The 14,632-nt window shown below is 52.2% G+C and overlaps 1 protein-coding gene across 1 annotated transcript in view; it reads left to right on the top strand.

The window, feature by feature from the left end:
* Positions 1-14,632, top strand: part of CNGB1 (cyclic nucleotide gated channel subunit beta 1) — a 61,148-nt gene that overhangs the window by 25,242 nt on the left and 21,274 nt on the right. Inside the window, exons 14-19 of the mRNA XM_049864747.1 lie at positions 2,236-2,323; positions 3,229-3,265; positions 10,324-10,486; positions 12,019-12,126; positions 12,477-12,634; positions 13,759-13,914. Coding sequence (XP_049720704.1) covers positions 2,236-2,323; positions 3,229-3,265; positions 10,324-10,486; positions 12,019-12,126; positions 12,477-12,634; positions 13,759-13,914 — 710 coding nt within the window. The remainder of the gene's footprint in view (positions 1-2,235; positions 2,324-3,228; positions 3,266-10,323; positions 10,487-12,018; positions 12,127-12,476; positions 12,635-13,758; positions 13,915-14,632) is intronic.

The following is a 14,632-nucleotide window of genomic DNA, read 5'->3' as shown; positions in this document are numbered from 1 at the left end:
TGAGCTTGAGTTATGGGGAACCCTGTGTGTGTCAGAGTAGCCTCCACAGCGTTTTCAGTGACTGAGTTTCGGAAGTTCTTGCCAGACCTTTCTTCCTAGGTGCCTCTGGGTGGACTTGAACCTTCAACCTTTCTGTTAGCAGCTGAGCGCATTAAACATTTGCACCACCAGGGATTTCTAAATACTTTTAGGGGCTTTAATTTCTTTTTAAAATGAGAAAAAAAAACTTTTAGATTGAAGAGAATGTTCTAATATATAACATTAATTTATTAATCTTCATATAAATGCGATCATAAAATAAAAATTTTAACTTTTTTTTTTTTTAATGACGGAAGGGGTCTTTGGAGGCTGCAGTGCCCGGGACCCATGAAAGTCATTCTGTGGCCCAGCTTTGGGGACTTGGGTCTCTTTAAGAAAATCTGTTTCTTCCTGGGCAGGGTGGGGAGTATTGCTCTGAGAATTTGGGCCCCTCAAATGGAAATACCTATATAACAGACAAGAGGACAGCAAATGGGTGCTTGGGTCATGGAGACACCTGTCTTCCTGCTTGATGTCACGTGGGGCCATGTGGGCGCTCAGAGGCAGGCGTGGAGTGGGGTGTTAAGGACATGGCCTTGGAGGGCAGGAGTGGTCATTGGAGGCTTGTGTGTTGCTATAATGCTGAACAGGTTTCAGGGGAGCTTCCAGACTAAGGCAGAATAGGAAGAAAGGCCTGGTGATCTGCTTTTGAAAAATCAGCCTGTGAAAACCCTCCGGATCACAATTGTCTGATCCCGTTGTGCATGGGGTCGCCATGACTTGGGAGCCAACTGGATGGTAGCTGACAATAAGAACGAAACTTCCAAAATGCAGCTTAAACAAAGAACACTGAGTTGGCATCAGAGACACTGGAGTCCCACCTAGTCTGGGCCTCAGACAGGCGATGTGATGGGGACAGGCCATCTGACCTCTTTGGGACTCTGTTTTCTAAGCTGGAATGGGACCCGTCACAGCCCAGGCTGGCAGGCTTATTTGGGTGAGGATTCAGGAGACACTGCAGGCAAATTGTTTGACCCAGTGCCTGGCACACTGCCGTGGGTGCTGGTGTGCCATCTGATTACCACTGCTTCCTGCTTGCTGGCTCCCAACCACCCAGAGCTGCAATCCTGTGTCCACATCTTCTCCCCCTCCTTGGCCCTCTGGGCAGAGGGTGTGTATGCCGTGATGAATGGTAGGTTTGCTGGGTGGCAGACACATCATGGAGCACCCTCTGTGAGCCCTTCAGGGGCAGGGAGCCTTGGGGTGGGGTGGGACCGTTAGGAAGCCAGATGTAATTCTAATTATGAAAATCATATCGGCCCCTGGTTCTGAGCCATCTTTTAACCCAGAGGTTTCACATGGCCTCCAAGGGCCCTGGAAACAGGCTGTTTTAGAGATTTATATATATATTTGAATTCATTATCAGCATCTAAAGATCAGGTTTCACCTAAGAAACCTGAATTTCAGGCTCCCCTTGAAATCGGAAGATCTGGCCACCCTGGGTGGGCCCCATTCTAAGCAGAGTGGGGCCACCACCTTCAGATAGGCACAGGTTCTCTGATTTGCCAGAGTACCCCTGACTCCCTGTAGCCTCACCCCAGCCTGCCACCCAGGGATTGCCTGGGCCAGGGATGCCTGCCCCCCTCAGCTGTTGCACTGGGCTCTGAGCTCACAGCACAGAAAGACCCAGAGGCTGGTTGGAGTTTTGCGTGGTTTGGGACAGTTGCTGTGCATTTTTGGCCAGCTCTGTTCACCTCTCTGGGCCTCGCTTTTCTCATCCTCCCTGGCCTGCCTGCGTCACCAAGGTTGCCCGAGATTCTCAGTGGGATGTGCTGCACGGGCCTTTACCTGCTGTCATGCCCTTTGGGCCACACCCCAGGACGGTTCCTCAAACCACCCTCCACGCTTTTCTTCACACGTGCTGTTCCCCTTCCTGCACACCCTTCCCCTTTCCTCCTGTAAACTCATCATCCTCAAGGCCCGGCTCGCCCGCCACCTCCTCTGGAAAGCCCTCCTTCCTAGGCAGGGCTGTGGCTGTGTGCTTTGGGCCTTGTCCTGGCACATATCTCAGCCTGGCTGGCAGTTAGCAGAGCCTGGGAGCCTTCTGAGGGCATCTCTGTGACCCGGCTCCTGGCACAGAGTCTCACACTCAGCAGGGTTCAGGAGGCCTTTACCACCCCTAATCCTAGTCTTTCCTCCTGCCCCTCGGTGTTACAGTGTCCTGCTGGATAGCTGTCTGGTGGTGGAGGCAGGCACGGACCAGAGTGGAGTAGGCGGGACTCAGCACCAGAGGGCCTCACACCAGGTACACAGAAGCCCTTTTGACCCCACAGACCAGGTTCCAGCCTGGTATTGGGGAACCTCCGGGGCCTGGGCTGGTATCAGAAAAAGGGGCTGAGGCCCTGCCCACTTTGTTTATGGGGGGATTTTCAACTGGTGAGATACCCATAGGACAGAGAGGAGCAGAAAAAAACCAAACCAATCCAAACCCGTTGCTGTTGAGTTGATTCCGACTCATAGCGACCCTGTAGGACAAAGTAGGACTGCCCCATAGGGTTTCCAAGGAGTGCTTGATAGATTTGAGCTGCCAACCTTTTGGTTAGCAGCTGTAGCTCTTAACCACTATGCCACCAGGGTTTCTGGAGGAGCACGGTACTGGGTAATCGGTAACTCTGTTTATAACAGGGATCAGGTGGTACTGGAAGGCATTCAGATGGCACGGGCTCGGATGGAGAGTCAGGAGGGCTGGGGCCGGAGTCCTCACATGGCTGTGCGGCTCTGGGCAAGTTGCCTCCTCACTCTGGGCCTCAGTGGTCACCTTGGTAAAATTGGGCTAAAAACACTTCCTGGGGTTTGTAGGAGGAGCCAAAGGGCTTGTACACTGTGCAGTGCGGGGCTGGGTGGGGAGAGCCCCGGCGGCTGCTTTAGTTGCTTTGTGTCCACGTGCACAGGCTGCAGGGGGAGTTCCCCCCTTATACCTGACAAGTCCAGGTGTTGGGGCCTGGGGCTCCTGTGTGCACCGCCCTTTGCGGTTTGGTGGCCACCTCCCTGGATGCCCCAGGAGGTGGACTGGCAGGGTCTGACTGGGTGGGTGGTCAGGGCAAGGAGGAGAATTGGGGCCCAGGAGTTCTCCTGAGGGCAGATCTCCTTCCAGGGCTGAGTTAGACTAGGGCCGGGAGGTGGATGAAGTGTCTGCTTTATTTTTTCTAGGAGCTGCAGGAGGAGGAGGTGGCCACCAGCTCAGGAGGTAGGTGTGTGTGGTGGGGGTGGGGGTGGTTGGAGAGTAACATCCAGGTACCCTCAGGCCAGGCGCAGCATCTGTGCAGGGGTAACCCCTTCCTGCTCCTCCATCTTCCCACCCAGCCCCTCCCACCTCTCCTTCCCCAGGTCCTCAATCAAAACCCATCCTCCGCACCTTGGGCCTGATGAAGTATTTCGATGGCCTAAGGGGAACTGCAGCTGAGGCCCCCAGGACTCCTGGTGGGCCAGGAAACCCTACTCCCACCTCATCCCTCAATCCTGAGAACTCCAGGAACAGTGGGGGCAGAGTTGAGGGGGCCACAGGATAGCTGGGCCATGGAGCCGGACAGCTAGGTATGGATGGAGCCCTGACCTGCAGGGACGTGTGCCTTGCACGCTTCCAGACTTCTCAAACTGCTGCTGCTGTTCCTCAGGAATCGAGGCTCCCCGTGTGGCTGGATTAGGCCAAGAGATCAAGGGCACAGACCTGTGCTTCACTCTTGGCTCCATTCTTGTCTTTGCTGTGTGACCCAGAGCCAGTTCCTTAACCTCTCTGAGCTGTATCTCTCAAGTCAAGAAAAACAGGGGAGTAATAGTACTGATGCACAGAGTTGTTGGGCAAAGAAAGGAAGAGGAAGTGTAGAAGGTGCCTGCACTGTGGCTGGCACTGAGGCAGGGGACTGTAATGGGAACAAGGATGCTTGTGTCCTAGCCAGCAGCAAGCTGGATTGTCACAGGCAGAGGAGGAGGACAGGGCTCTTGCCTTAGAGGACCTGAGAGCTGCCCTGGTCTGTGTGGAGTCAAAGTCTCAGTGTTTGCGGTTTACCAACTCACCGGCTCACTGTTGGAAAACGTAGCCGCTGGTGCCTTCCCCGAGTAGGGTTGTGGTGGTTGCTCCCGGGGCATCTTTGGTGCGAGAGGTGGAATTTGGTAGCTGGTGGAGTGAAATCTGCCCCCGCACCTCCGGAAGTCACTATCAGGTACAACCCTGGGATGTCCTTCCCCCGCCAGGACCCTGAGTTCCCACACTCCTGCTCCATCTAACCAGGCCTCGAGAAAGTCCTGGCACAAAGGGGCCTCTCTGGGGGTGGGGCAGACCCCAGCCATGCCCCTGCAGAGCCTGGAGTGTGGCACAGAGCATGCAGGGCACCCTACCCTGTCCAAGGCCCATGGGGGAAAATAGCTTCATTGTGGGTGGGGCTCTTCTGCCTGGTGCCTGGAGGCTCGCCATTAACGTGTCTTTTATTGAGCTCTGCCCAGGCCAGCTCAGTCGGAAGGGTGGAAGGAGGGTCCCCCTGCCTTGAAGAAAATTTTATTCTTGTAGGGAGCGCCAACTCACTCCCTTGAGAGAATTCCAAATCACACAGGAAGTTAACTAATTCAGTCTCCAGCCTTACACAGAAACTCCTCTGTGGTTGACCACATGGCTGCCCTGTCTTTAGGCCATTGTGTTTCTGGGCCAGCTCAGCAGGGCCAATACCCTTTAGCTAATATTAGTTGCACCATCAGCTCGGAACACCTTTTAACAGGCTGCCAGTGTCCTGTGCCACCATGGCGCTCAGTCTCTATGTGTTCAGTAAATAAATGAGAGCGGCAGCTTCGGAAGGTCGTGAGAGACCCCAGGTCCTAACAGTGGCGATCCAGAGCAGGGCTTCTCAAACTAAGCGGCATCAGGATCACCCAGGTGCAGATTCAGGGTCTGGGGGGCTGGCAGGGGTGGCTTCCAGTTTTCCATGCCTTCCCCCAGGTGATCTAGAGGCAGGTGGTCTGGGAACCCCACTTTGAGAAACATAGAGACATGTCCATTTGTCCATCATCACTCAAAATGGTATGGAACCAGCAGCTTTGGCATCACCTGGGAGCTAGTTAGAAATGCAGAATCTCGGGCCCCACCCCAGTCCTGCTCAATTGGAGTCTGCATTTTAACAAGATCTGGCAATTTGTCTGTATGCTTAAGAGTTGGAGAGGCACTGGCCTCGAGCCCTGGTTCTCAGACTTGCCTGCAGGTTGGGCTTATTTGGAGAGATTAAAAAGTCCTGGTGCTAGACCTCACACCAGACTATGAAATCAGAATGTCTGGCGGGGATGGGGGTGGCCTGGGAGTCAGAAATGGTTAAAGGTCCCAGGGGATTCCAACGCGTAGCCTAGTGCGAGAACCAAGGCCCAAGGAAAAGTTACTGCTTCTGGTTGGAAGTGGAATTAATTGGCTTTAGGATGGAAAATTCTACCAGGATAAGAATGTGTGAGTCCCAGGTTCTGTGGGTCCCAGAGTCTAAGTTTCTAGGAGTTCTGGGTTCTTTATTTCTAACCTGTTTTGAGTCTGAGATGGGAAACACTGCAGGTGGTTGGTTAGCAGAGAGAGCAGGAGTCAGAGGCTCCGGGCTGTCCCTCGGAGCTGTTGGGTGGACCGGCTACGTGGTTCACAACCATGTTAGACCTTAAGCTCCAGGACAAGAGCGATGCTTCAGACCTCAGCGGAGCTGCTGTGGGCTCTGCCAGGGACCAGGCTGTATGGTTGGCTGCGGAGAGAGGGCTCTTCCTACCTCCCTCCCCCAACTCTGCTCCTCATTGCAGTGCCTAGGGGCCTGCCTCTGCCGGACACCCTCTGGCCCTGGCACCATGGCTAATCCAGGTCGGGACATGGAGCTGAATCACCTGGTCCAGGACCAGCCACCTGGCCAGGTGGCCCCTGGGCCCGCCCCTCCGAGCCTGGAGGAACAGCTCCCTAATGTGCCCAGCTACCGCCCCCCAACCACCCGCATCCCCATCCTCATCTCCCGGAGGACGACCTTGTCCAACTCCAGCTTCGCCAAGCAGACCAGGAGCTCCATCCGCCGCCTAGGTAGCGTGAACTTGCCTGCCCAGCATGCTTGTACCTATGGTGTGTTGCTTCGGCATGGCTTGTGCTGGCTTCCCTCATGGGTGCCATGGTGGTGGTGCGGTCTCGTGGAAAGACACCTCCTCTTGCTTTGCTGATCAGTGCCTTCATCCTGCTCTGTGGTGCCCAGTCAATGCCATTTCCGGAAAGGAGAGGCCCCCTGGGTGCAGACAGGCAGGCTAAGAGGAAAGGCGTCCTCAGGGACCAGAAGGAGGGCCAGTCTGGATCTGGTTAATTGTGACAAGGTCCCTGCAGTGGCCTTCGGGTTCCTGCTGCTTGCTGCCTAATGACAAAGTGCTCAGGGACACCCTGGCGCCTCTGGGCTGGTCCCTGTCACTTTCTGCTTTAATTCAAGCCAGACCTGCCCACTTTCCCTTTTGCTTTGTTTGGTTGCTTATTTCCTCCTTTTGGATGATACCGTCCAGTATCAGTCCCAGCAGGTAGAATTGAACATTTCAGGGGAAGACACCCACTGGGGTTCTTCTCTCCTCATCCTGGCTTGGGGCAGGCATAGAGCCGGGGAGATGGCACACAGACATTCCCCATGACAAGGGATGATACCCCAGGCTCAGCCTTCCAATGGGTATGCCCTCGGTTGACTCACTTCAAAGGATTCCCAACTTCCACCCCCACCAGGTAGCACTCCCTGATTTTTCCTGTTTTCTATGCCGCCTCTCCTTTGACTTGCTCACTGTTTTTCTTCAAGGAGCTCTGGTGGCACAGTGGTTAAGTGCTTGGCTGCTAACCGGAAAGTTGGTGGTTTGAATGCGATAGTCACTCTGCGGGATAAAGATGTGGCTGTCTGCTTCCATAAAGCCTTGGAAACCCTGCGGGGCAGTTCTACTCTGTTCTATAGGGTTGCTATGAATTGGGATTGAGTCTACTGCAGTGGGATTTTTCTTCAATGGACTCACTTTTTTTTTAGTTAAATGTATTTAGTGGGAAGTTTGATGTTACTATTTAAAGAGAGAACCAGTATTGCCTGCCGTAAATAGAGGGCAACTATAACTACCAATACACAGAATACAAATAGTGTTGAAAGGTTGCGGTGAGATTTGGAGGCCTGCTGAAGGCTTGCAGCTGAGGCCTGCTCTCCTAGCCAAAAGGAGGATTAGGACGAGTCAGAGAGGAGGTTGGGCCTTGAGCACTACCCTGAGACTTCGCTGACCTGAGACAGAGTTGAAACGGGAGTAAGGGTCTCATGCCACATTCTCCTTTGCCTTGTCTGTACCATAAAATCATCTTGTGTCTTCCCTGCTACCTGGGAACCCTACACTCAGGGAAATGTACCTTGTAAGGCACATTGGGACAGTGGACTGAACTGGCTTTATTGTGACATGTCATGAATTAGGTGCTACACACAAGGCAATGATAACACGGAGTGAGAACCTTGTTGCCCTCTCAGTGGCTCTACTTGGGGCCTCCTGAGCTGGGGTTTCATTTTGACAGAGGCTCCAGCTTGGCTGGCCACCAGCCTCAGGGTGGGATTCCGAGAATCTGTGTGGTGTGATGAATAAGAGTGTAACCTGTGGATCCAAATCCTGGCTCTGCAGCCAATTTCTTAACCTCTCTGTGCATCAGTTTTCTTCCCCTGAAAATGGGGACATTGATCACAACTACCTCACTGAGCAGCTGGGAAGTTTAAAAGAGTTAATATAGTGAAACCTGTGAGAGCCGGAACTCGATGGGATTGTCTTGTTTTTCTGGGTCTTGCAAGTTTTCTGCCTCTGACAGGGTGCAGTCTTATCACTTTTCTATTGCTCTCTATTAGTGGAAAATATTTACGTTTTCCTTCTCTGGCAGGTTTCTGCCTTACACAGGTTCCGGCTTTCGCAGGTTTTACTGTATAAGGGTTAATATATACAAAGCAGTTAGAGTTCCGTGAAACAAATGCCTGGCAGGCACATAGAAAGTGCTTAATGGCAAATATTATTATTCTCTAAGCCAATTTAATACATACAATGTTATTCTTCATATTTTTAACAATATTACTCTTATTCTCTAAATCAGTGGGATATAAACCAATATCATTTCTATTTTGAGTTCCCTCTGCCAAGCCAGTGGGAAATGAAATGTCAGTCCTGGGAGTGATCCAGGTTGCAGGGCCTGGCCTAGGACAACGCATCTGCCCCTCCCAGGCTCCCTGAGATGTCCTCCTGGATGCTTGACCCCAGCGGGTCACACTGGGGCCCTGAGCATTTTTAAGGGGCTGCCCTTGCATCTGCACCCTCTCCCCTCCTCCAGCTCAGCTCTTAAGGTCTGCCAGGTAGTAGGGCAAGGTCCCCTCTGCCTCACACGCTGTCCTTCCCACAGCCTGGGGATCCCTTGTTTGTCTGGGCAAACATTCTCCCTTGATTTAAAAAAAAATTCTCAACTCCTGCTCATCCTCTTCCATCGAGGGATTAGAGTTTAGTCAAACAAATGCTAAAAAGTCTTTTTTTTAATTTTATTGTGCTTTAGATGAAGGTTTACAGAACAAACTAGCTTCTCATTAAGCAGTACACATATTGTTTTATGACATTGGTTAACATCCCCATGGTATGTCAACACTCTCCCTTCTTGACCTTGGGTTCCCTATTACCAGCTTTCCGGTCCCCTCCTGCCTTCTAGCCCTTGCCCCTGGCCTGGTGTCCCTTTAGTCTTCTTTTGTTTTATGGCCCTATCTAATCTTTGGCGGAAGGGTAAACCTTAGGAGTGACTTCATCACTGAGCTAAGAGGGTGTCTGGGGGCCATACTCTTGGGGTTTCTCCAGTCTCTGTCAGGCCATTAAGTGTGATCTATTTTTTTTTTTTTAGTTAGAATTTTGTTCTACATTTTTCTCTATCTCTGTCCAGGACCCTCTATTGTGATCCCTGTCAGAGAAGTCAGTGGTGGTAGCTGGGCACTGTCTAGTTGTACTGGACTCAGCCTGGTGGAGGCCGTGGTAGTTGTGGTCCATTAGTCCTTTGGACCAATCTTTCCCTTGTGCCTTTAGTTTTCTTCACTCTCCCTTGCTCCCAAAGGGGTGAGACCAGTGGAGTATCTTAGATGGTCACTCACAGGCTTTTATGCCAAAAAGTCTTGAGGCCTCCTTCTATTCTTTCCACCAAACTATAAAAGAAGGTTAAGCAACTCTGCTACACCCTGGATTTTCCCATGGTGACCATTTCAATGCATTTAAAAATATGTATCTATATCCATATCCATCTATATCTATCTCACATATATCCACTTATTTTAAAATGTCTCCCCCCCCCCATTTTGAAGGGTATATCCTTGCTTTTGCTGGTACCCAATACCTGTGCCTGGGTACTATTGGGTGGTCCTACCCAGGTATGATGGGGAGCGGGGGTGGAGGACCATCCCAGCCCCTCAGCATCCTTTAAGCTTGGCCTTAAGGCAGACCTGTCCCCACAGTCCCTGGAGTGGGTAATGGAGCCTGAGACAGCGCTACACTCAGGCTCCCCAGGAAGGACGTGACTCTTGGGACATGGGACATGGCACCAGGCCTCTCACAAGCCCAGGGAGGAGCTGGGTTAATGAATTTTAGGGGCACCTGTCATGTATAAAAACAAGGCAATGTCAAAGCAGGCACCCAAATAGATGGTATTATAAATGCTAACCTTACAAATAAACACACACACTAAGAAGACAGTCTGTTACCCTTGACTGGAGGAGACATTCAAATGTCTCTGTGTGAGGCTCTTCCAGATGTGAGGCCACGTGCTCTTCAGGTCTCTCCCCGACAGGCCTGGGAAGGCATCACCTTGGGAAGGGGAAGCCAAGGCTCAGAGAGGGGAACCAGCTGGCCCAGGGCCACGTGGCTGCACTGGTTCAGGCCCTCAGGACTACAGCTCCCCCAGGCTCCCGGTGCCCTCTCTGAGAGCTGTCCCCCCATCCCAGGACCTTAATGTGGTTTCCAGGCTCAGGAGAACTGGACTCTAGGCTGTGTCCAGGAGTTTCTGTGGCATTGTGGCTCCTCTCGTGGCTCTTGGGCTGGTGGCTGGGTGGCCGTGGACCTCAGAGGGCCATGGGATCTGAATGCTTGCATCCCTTGCATGGTGCTTTCCTGTGGGCCTGTTGAAAGGTGAAGCTGCCAGAGGCCTCTCTGATCATACCTTTTGTGGCTTTCTTCAAGGGCACAGCAAGGCTCCTGAGGCCTTGGCTTTTCCCTCTCTGACGGTCTCTCCCCCTTCCTCTCCCCAAGTGCCTGCCACGGAAGAGCACCCAGAGGTGCAGGTGGAAGATACTGATGCGGACAAACTCCCACTCATCGTGGAGGAAAAGTCACCCTCGCCCGTCTTGCTGCCACCTTCTCCTGCCAAATCTGACACCCTCACGGTCCCAGGCTCAGCAGCAGGGACCCACAGGTCACCTTTTATGCTTCTCTTGGGCTTTTAAGCACTGTGATACATGTCCCTTTGACAGATGCAGAGACTGAGGTCAGAGAGGTGAAGCAGCTGGCCCGAGGGCACACAGCGTGTTGGTGTCAGGAGTGGGACTACACTCCTAACTCCTGGCTGAGGGCTCCTTACAAGAACTCTCCAAGGAACATCTGTCCTAAAATCTCTCAGCTACAATTTAGAAAGGGCAATAAATGTGATAGGGCTAATTTCTGCTCCCCTTTTTATATTAAATAATATAACGAAAACACCAAAGAACACTAGAAAAATCACCCCAAACACTAGGTAGTGTTTTGTCTTTTTATTGAGTTGTAAGAATTCTTTATGTAGTCTAGATACAAGTCCCTTGTCAGATATGATTTGCAAATATTTTCTCCCATTTGGTAGGTTGTCTTTCCATTTTCTTGATGGTGTTGTTTCAAGCACAGAAGTTTAAAATTTTGATGAAGTCTAATTTATCTTTTGTGTTTCTCAGTAAAGCAGTCCATTCTCACTGTTGCGAAGGAGGGCGGGAAAACCAGAAAAGTGAATTAGCCCCTCAGATACCGCTGGAAAACAATGCCAGAAGCAACACCCTCCTTCCCCCAGTCAGACTGTTCAGACTTCAACCTGCTGACCTCAGGCTGGAGTGGGGGCGGGGGCTAGAGAAGGTTGGACAAGAATCTTCTTGTCTCTGAAATCCAAGTGAACATACGCAAACCGTCAACCTAGACACTACCTGCTCCCAAAAGCAGCAATCTGTGTCAGACTTGGGCTTCCTAAATGATAGGGGAACCTTGGAGACAATTTAGTTGTTACTCTGCAGATAGGGAACCTGTAGCTCCAGGGGGAGGATGGGCCTTGCCTGAGGTGGAGGTGGGCCGGGCTTGGCTCCATGGCCCACGGGCATTTTCTCTCCACCGGAGCAGCTCTAGAAGGGCTGGTGAGGCTGAGCTCTGAGGAGAGTTAACACGATGGACGATGAGGTTTTAGGCCTTCTTTAGAGACTGGACACTAAGGAGGATGTGATAGAAAAGGTGGAGGGTGACTTGGGGAGAGGTGACTTCAGACTAGGAGGGGAGAGGAAGGACATTCAAGCTGAGACCTGATTGAGTGGTATCTCATTTAGTTGAGGTTAGCCTCATTTTTCAGAGGGAGAAATTGAGGTGGCTCAGAGAGTTTAAGTAAGTAGCCCAAGGTCACATACTGGTAAGGGTCAGGGATGGGATTCACATTCAGGTTTGCCTGATACCAAGTCCATGCGGTTAACCCTTGTGCTGGCCCATTGAACAGATGTAGAGACTGAGGTCCAGAGAGTACCTGTGCCCCTCCCTTCTACTGTTTTTTTATAAAGATGATTTACCCACTAGGCACAGGAGGACTCTTTGGCAGCATCCTTATCCCCACCCAGGAGCAGGGGGTGGGATGCAGAGGATCTGGGTGACCTGAAGGGGTCAAAGCAGTTTCCTGTCCCCTGGGCCCTGCACGGGCTGAAGGTACTGCCACTTTTTTCTGTGCAGGAAGAAGCTGCCCTCCCAAGATGATGAGGCCGAAGAGCTCAAGATGCTGTCTCCAGCAGAGTCCCCTGTGGTTGCCTGGGCAGACTCCTCCACCCCACAGGGGATGGAGTAAGTGGGGCCACCTCTGGGGTTTCAGGGAGCCAGAAGGCTGGGTGGGGTGAGTGGGAGAGGGAAGCTGTGTGTGGGGTGAGTGTGGATGGTTTGGAGCTCTCCACCACAAGGCAGACTTTGCCAGTGGCTGGGTCTCCTGCTGCTTCTGGTCGGCCTAGAACACTGCAAAATCTGCAGAATGGGCGCAGACTCTGAGCCCAGCTGTGTCTGTGGCCAGCAATGTGGTCTGATGTTTCTGACGTCAGAGGAAACCGGGGCAGGTGGCGGCAGACACTGCCTGGCTCTTGCCCAGGGCACAAGGGTCTCTTCCTGCTCAGCCTGTTCACTTTTGGGTGATAACCCCACAGTGACCAGGACCGAGCTGCCTCCTCGGCCAGCCAGAACAGTGCCATTATCAACGACCGGCTCCAGGAGCTGGTGAAGCTGTTCAAGGAGCGGACGGAGAAAGTCAAGGAGAAGCTCATCGATCCGGATGTCACCTCTGATGAGGAGAGCCCTAAGCCCTGTGAGTCTGGAGTGGGAAGTGGCCTGTCTGGCCAAAGGTAGGGTGGGAGCCCCAAATCTCCCTGTCAACTCATGGTGAGGTGGCCCCAAGGAAATGGCTAAGGTGCATGAGAGACCCCGATCTCCATTCTTTGGATTTTGGGCCTTGAAAGTACAGATATAAACCCAGGGGCGGTGAGAAAGTCGAAGTTCTAACCAATGGTCCAGTTGCACTTGACTCCCTCTCCTGCAGGTCAAGTGCCCTCATTGACCTTTCTGCCTACTTCCTGTTGGCTTGTGAGCAGTACCATCCTGGGACGACATGTCTCAAGGTCTTGCACTCAGATAGTGTCCACAGCCCACCCTGGAACTAGGAAGTCTTATTTTTCAGAGGCCTTGGTTTGCAATATTCTTATGGTGCTACATGGAAGTTACCTTACTTCCAAGGTATCAGGAGGGAACCGTCCCCCTCTTGTGAGAGAGGGTTTTCTAGGTCTTCCCAGAGGGCAGCTGTACCTTTGAACTCATGACCCCCTTGATGGACCTAGCAAAGCCTGACTTCACAGTCTTAAAGCTAGAAACATAGCCGTACCGAACCTATAAGAGCCAATCCCTATGTCACCAGTAAGAATCACCATAGATGCACAGGGAAACTGTGATCCCATCTAGTCTCTCATTTTAGAGGTGAAGAAGCTGAGAAACCTGGAGCATCATTTCCCTGATTTTCACATGCCCTGGGCCCCTTCAGCACTCTGACTTTGGGTGGCGAGAGCCCTAGGTACAAAATGCCCCCAGCCCACCAGAGAGAACCAAGGGGGCGCAAACACAGACACATAAGCAGAGACTGAATAGAAATATCCAGCTTACTCAGAAGCACCTCATTTTGGGCAGCTCCCAAGAATCAGTTCCAGACTGGTATCTGGTGAGAGTTTCTGGGTGGGCACTCAAGCTTCTGTTGAGGAGAGAGCTATGGACTTACTCCAGGGGAGTGCCTTGGTTTCTCCCCACAGAGCTGGCAGTGGGTTGTGGGGTGGTGCTGGGATCCCCTCAGCTCCAGTTCCAGGGTCTGTGGTTGGGAGTCTTCTCTCTGCATCCCATGCCTGGGCCTAAGAGCTGGGTCAAGTGGTCACCAGTGTCATCCCACAGCCCCGGCCAAGAAAGCCCCCGAGCCAGCCCCAGACGTGAAGCCTGCAGACACGGGGCAGGCAGAGGAGGAGCACTACTGTGAAATGCTCTGCTGCAAGTTCAAACGCCGCCCCTGGAAGATGTACCAGTTTCCCCAGAGCATCGACCCGCTGACCAGTGAGTGCTGGGTGGGGTGGCACAGTGGTTAAGAGCTATGGCTGCCAACCAAAAGGTCAGCAATTCGAATCCACCAACTGCTCCTTGGAAGCCCTGTGGGACAGTTCTGTAGGGTTGCTATGAGTCAGAATTGACTCTACAGCAATGGGTTTGGCTTTTTTGGTTTTAATGGGAGAGGGGCCAGAGAGCGGAAAGGTGACGGGAGCGGGTCAGGGGAGCGTGATTGGTGGAGTGGAAGTGATGGACGGGCAAGGCTCAGGACCACTTACACTTTGCAAACTGATTCCACACTTCCTCACCTGGTTCTTAAAAAACAAAAAATTCCTGGGCTAGGAAGATAAGTTGCATCCATCTCATGGATGAGGACGTTAACTGACCTGTAGACACAACTAGCGGCAGGCCCAGGACCAGAATCTCCTGACTCTTGGCCAAGTCTTCTTTCTACTCTGCTCAGGCTGGTTTCTTCCTGGAGCTCCTGCTCTGAGCAGAAAAGGACAGAAGTTCTTCAATGTCTAAAGTGAATTCCTCTCACTTCCCTTTAAGTCCATTCTACATTCCTCAGGATAAAATCCCACATATGTGCACAGCGCTTTACAGTTTACAAAGGACCTCCCTTCCTCTCTCATCTGACTTTTTCTTGAGACTTCTCTGAGGGCAGGACGGGTGCCAGGGAGGGACTTTTCCAAGGCCATACAAGAAGTCATTTGGGGGCAAGAGT

This window comes from Elephas maximus, chromosome 21, assembly GCF_024166365.1.
Source record: "Elephas maximus indicus isolate mEleMax1 chromosome 21, mEleMax1 primary haplotype, whole genome shotgun sequence".
NCBI lineage: Eukaryota > Metazoa > Chordata > Mammalia > Proboscidea > Elephantidae > Elephas > Elephas maximus.
Note: the sequence above shows the minus strand (reverse complement) of the source record. Positions and strands in the feature narration are given on the sequence as shown.